The 4,336-nt window shown below is 37.3% G+C and overlaps 1 protein-coding gene across 1 annotated transcript in view; it reads right to left on the bottom strand.

The window, feature by feature from the left end:
* The window catches only part of cdc73 (cell division cycle 73), a 39,936-nt gene that overhangs the window by 30,760 nt on the left and 4,840 nt on the right, over positions 1 to 4,336 (bottom strand). Inside the window, exons 6-7 of the mRNA XM_015371374.1 lie at positions 3,362 to 3,450; positions 3,032 to 3,245 (exon numbers count right to left, since the gene is read on the bottom strand). Of these exons, the coding sequence (XP_015226860.1) occupies positions 3,032 to 3,245; positions 3,362 to 3,450 (303 nt within the window). The remainder of the gene's footprint in view (positions 1 to 3,031; positions 3,246 to 3,361; positions 3,451 to 4,336) is intronic.

The following is a 4,336-nucleotide window of genomic DNA, read 5'->3' on the forward strand; positions in this document are numbered from 1 at the left end:
AGACATTTACCTCTGCAAAATATTACTGATGCTGCCAAAAAGGCATTGACAAGGAATTGGTTGAAAAGTGACCCACCTGGGCTTGAACAATGGCTAAATATTTTAGACGAACTATACGCCATGGAAAAATTTACTTTTCGTCTGAGACTTAAAGGAGGACACTTTGAGAAAAAATGGCAGAAGTGGTCTATGTTCAAGGTCAAAACCCAACCATAAGAAAAAAAAAAAAAACTTTGGAAAATATGGTAATGTAGTCTCCCCCCAGCTTGTTCTTTGTTTTTTCTTCTTGTTTTTTCTTTGGTTTTTGTATTATAAAAAACACAAAATACAGTTGAAAGAAATAAACTGATTAATTGCTTCAGCCCCAGTAAAAACCGAAAGCATTAAAGTTAAATAAGGTTTAATTCCTTTATAGAGTCTGAGTTTTATCGCTTAGATATACTAAAAGATACCACACAAAAAAGTCTGGATAATTATGAAAAAGGTTTTCCTTTCCAAACATAAGAAAACCATTTTATCAAATGTCAGATTTTCTAAGACTGAAGAAAAAAAAAGGGTGAGGAAAAAAAAATATCCCAATGAGACATTTAATGTTAAACATAAAACTAATGATGCTGAAAAAAAGCTGCAATTGAAAAGTTTTTATACTGCATTTTAATAATAAATTATGTGGAAAATATCAAACCCAGACTACACTATTTTAAACCTCTGCAGCCACCTAGTGGTCAGAACAGGAACTTTTTGGACCATTTGTGCAGCTCCTCTCAGCGTGGCTCCGCTCTGCTACGGTTTTGCTCAGCAGCATTTCTCCCAGCGTGGGCGGGAACAGATATTTATCACTGCAGCATATGTGAAGCTGCTGTCAACCTCCCTGTGTGGATATTACATAATCCCCATTTAACAGAACATTAAGTTCTGATTTGGCGTTTCTCATTCAGCAAGCCCCTTAGATTCTAGAAGAATCCAATCTCCTGGGGAGTTTTCTGCAGCAACGTCAACATGGCCTGAAGCTAAAGAGCAGAACTAGAAACACGGAGCCAGTAGGGAGGGAAACATTTCTCAGATGAATTACTGATAACAGTAATCCAATGATGGCTGCCGGGGTGAATGTGAGGTTAAAGGTTCTCAGGAAGATGCTTTGATGGTTCATCTTGTTGGGACATAATGTAGGTTCTGAATAGAGCTGAATGATTTGGATAAAAATAAAAATTGCAATTATTTTTGACTAATATTTCAAATGCAATGTTTTTTCGATTTTCCTTTGCACCAACTAAAAGCTGGTAGATGTTTTATAAATGAGTTTCAGTTTTTTGTGAAAGCTTGAAAGTAGACCTAATTCAATGAATTCATTCAAATTTGTTGTTGTGTGCGATTAAAAAATAGATTTTTTTGTATAACGCCGCAATTTGGCTTCCTGGATCTTCCGTAGATGGAGTATTGCTACCACAGTTACGGTGGCCCTGAAGTGCAAATTGCAACTACAAATCTAAAAGTGCAACTACATTAAGGAAATCGCAACTACATAAAGCAAAGCTCAACTACATTAAGAAAAACAAAACTACATAAAGAAAAGCGCAACTACATTAAGAAAAACACAATTACATTAACCTATCGGAAAAGGTAGGTACCAGTGGGAAACATGAGACATCACTGATTGGATGATGGCGCCGTTTGACCCTTGAACCGGAAGTTGCATCGTCTGAACAGTCCAGCTTCTTTTAAGTGTGTCTTCAGTGTACGCAAACTAACTGAAATTTCGTGATTAGTCTTGAGCATATCCAGTATCACCTCGTACGTATGTCCTGATTCAAAATATCCCTGGATAACGGCAGCTATGTTTGGGGCGCCGACAATATCCATGTTTTCAAAAGCCGCAGCAGGCAGAATGACTTCCGGTTCAAGGGTCAAACGGCGCCGTCGTCCAATCAGCGATGTCTCATGTTACCGGTGAAAGTGGAAAATTGGTCCAGAAAAAAGGAATAAAATCATCCTATGTTTGGAACGGATTTGGGTTTACTACAACAGACCTGGAGCAACAAACCCCACGCTGCAACATTTGCCTAAAGGCAGTCGCATTTGAAGGCAGCAGCACTACAAACCTTTTCAGCATCTTAAACCAAGGCATGAAGCAGAATAAGAAAAATGCCAGTCTCTCTGGGATGATCAACCCTAAACCTCAGCTAGAAGCCTGAGTTGGAAGGTGAGGAAAACAAACATACCAAACATCAACTGGAAATGTTTGTGGGAGCTAGGGTAATTAGCAAAACTGTTAGCATTAGTTATAAGGATGGGACTTTTTTGATGGTAATAAATAAACTTTTCTCATCATTTAATGTTTTCATTACGAATACGCTAAGATTAGCTTTTATCTGTGGAAGCTTACGGACAAATGCAAAATAACAAATTTAAGATTGGATCTATAATACGGCCTGAGGATCACTTCAAAGGTAGGAAGTCGAATCTTTATTTTTAAAAATTCTGATTTAATTCACTGCTGTATCTTTATCAATTGTGCTTTGGTGCTGATTATTTCCATAAAATTAACTTGGTGGTTGAATTGTGGAGAATCTAAGCTTTCTAAGACTGTATAACAAGTCTATATTGGTAAAAGTTTAACCGGTGCCATTTAAAGCGTATGGCTGTGTTTAATGTAAATATGCACAACGGAGCGCCGATGATCGGATGGAAGTTAATAAGTATGGGGAAAGTCGGAATTTGTAAAAAATTGTAATTGGAATAATAAAAAAATTTATATTTTATTTTTAGGCCATATCGCCCAGACCTAGCCTTCAAAGCTTGATTTTTGCGTGCATGGAATGAAAGCTAGCTGCAACTCTCTAAACGTTTCTATGTAGCAGAAAACCCACTTTAACTGTATAACTGCCCCCTAAAGAGCTGCAGTGACACATTTTTTTGTATGTCTCTTGTTAAATCTAATGCAACCAAAATTAAGTGCGATATGAAAAATTGCATTTTGTTAAATTTGCTATTATATTGCAAATGCAATGAATTGCCCAGCCCTAGTTCTGACCTTTCCAGTGCTCTGGAGGATCGTCGTCCTGGTCCTCCAAACTCTCTCCCTGCTGACGATATCTCTGGTGACATCCACCTCTGCATCCACGAAGCTTCTCTGCTTCAGCGTGATGTCATCGTCTAGATCCGTTTTGATGGTCGAACGTTTCTTGGCCATAATCTTGGCTTTGATGGCTGCGATTTTCTCCACCGACATGGCCTCAGACAGTGATCTGGATGAAGATGAACAAGATTTACGGTCTCTGTTTTCAAAGAATCTGATTTATTGAGTTCGGTGTAAATCCCTTAATGTTTTTAGATATAAACATTAACATATATGGCATAGTACCTGATCTGATCCGTCTGCACGATGCCTTCTTTGTGGCCTTCCAGACGGGCAGCCAGACGCTCCTTATCCAGACGCACTCGTTCTGCATCCTTAAAGTCAAAGCAATACCAGAAGTTATTGTTATTTCTTTGGAAATGAGTTGCCCATAAAACATCCAAACAAGACATATTTTAAAATGATAAAACAGCAGCCATTAACTACTTGTATCAACTCTAAAGTCACAACTGCTTTACTTCTATTACTAAATCCACCTCATAATAAAATAAAGCTCTTTTTTGGTCCAAATTCTTGTTTTGAGGGAAACATGAATATCTTAAAAAGGGAAACCATATAGTGAAATGATGTTTCTTCCGTTTCTTTTAGGTTTCAAACAAATAAGAACATAGATTAAAAGACTTCTTAAAATTAAAAGACAATCTTATTGAGGGGAGTGTTGGCCTAGTGGTTAGAGCTAGTGCTCTAAGAAGGATGCAAGTAGCCAGTGAATAACCCAAATTCCCCACAGTCTGCACCCTCGGTCCCTGAGCATGACCCTAAACCCCTCACTGCTCACTGGGTGCCAAACAATGGCAGCCCACTGCTCCGTAAAGGGATGGGTTAAATGCTGGTCAAATTTCTCCACTTTGAGATCAATAAAGTTCAATTATTACTACTATTATTATCTTAAGCTCTATATCTCTATCCCTCATGTTCATTTGAGTCACATATTTTTGATCTAGACAGAAATACATTTTGATTTACAACTTCTGGTCTGTTAACTTCTATTGGTTTCCTATGGAGCTAAACTAGTTTATTTTGTCAGTATTTCGTACAACTACAGCAACAAATTGTTCAAATCTAATCAGGATTTCTTTTTAATTCTGTAAATTCCTTATGTTAATGGAAATATTGTCTTAAGAGGTTTTCTTTCTTTGTTTTATATTTTTTTTCCAAAGTCGCTCATCTATTAATCATAAGTTGATAGATAAGATGGAT

The sequence above is a fragment of the Cyprinodon variegatus genome, unplaced genomic scaffold (genome assembly GCF_000732505.1).
Source record: "Cyprinodon variegatus isolate N-32 unplaced genomic scaffold, C_variegatus-1.0 Scaffold57, whole genome shotgun sequence".
NCBI lineage: Eukaryota > Metazoa > Chordata > Actinopteri > Cyprinodontiformes > Cyprinodontidae > Cyprinodon > Cyprinodon variegatus.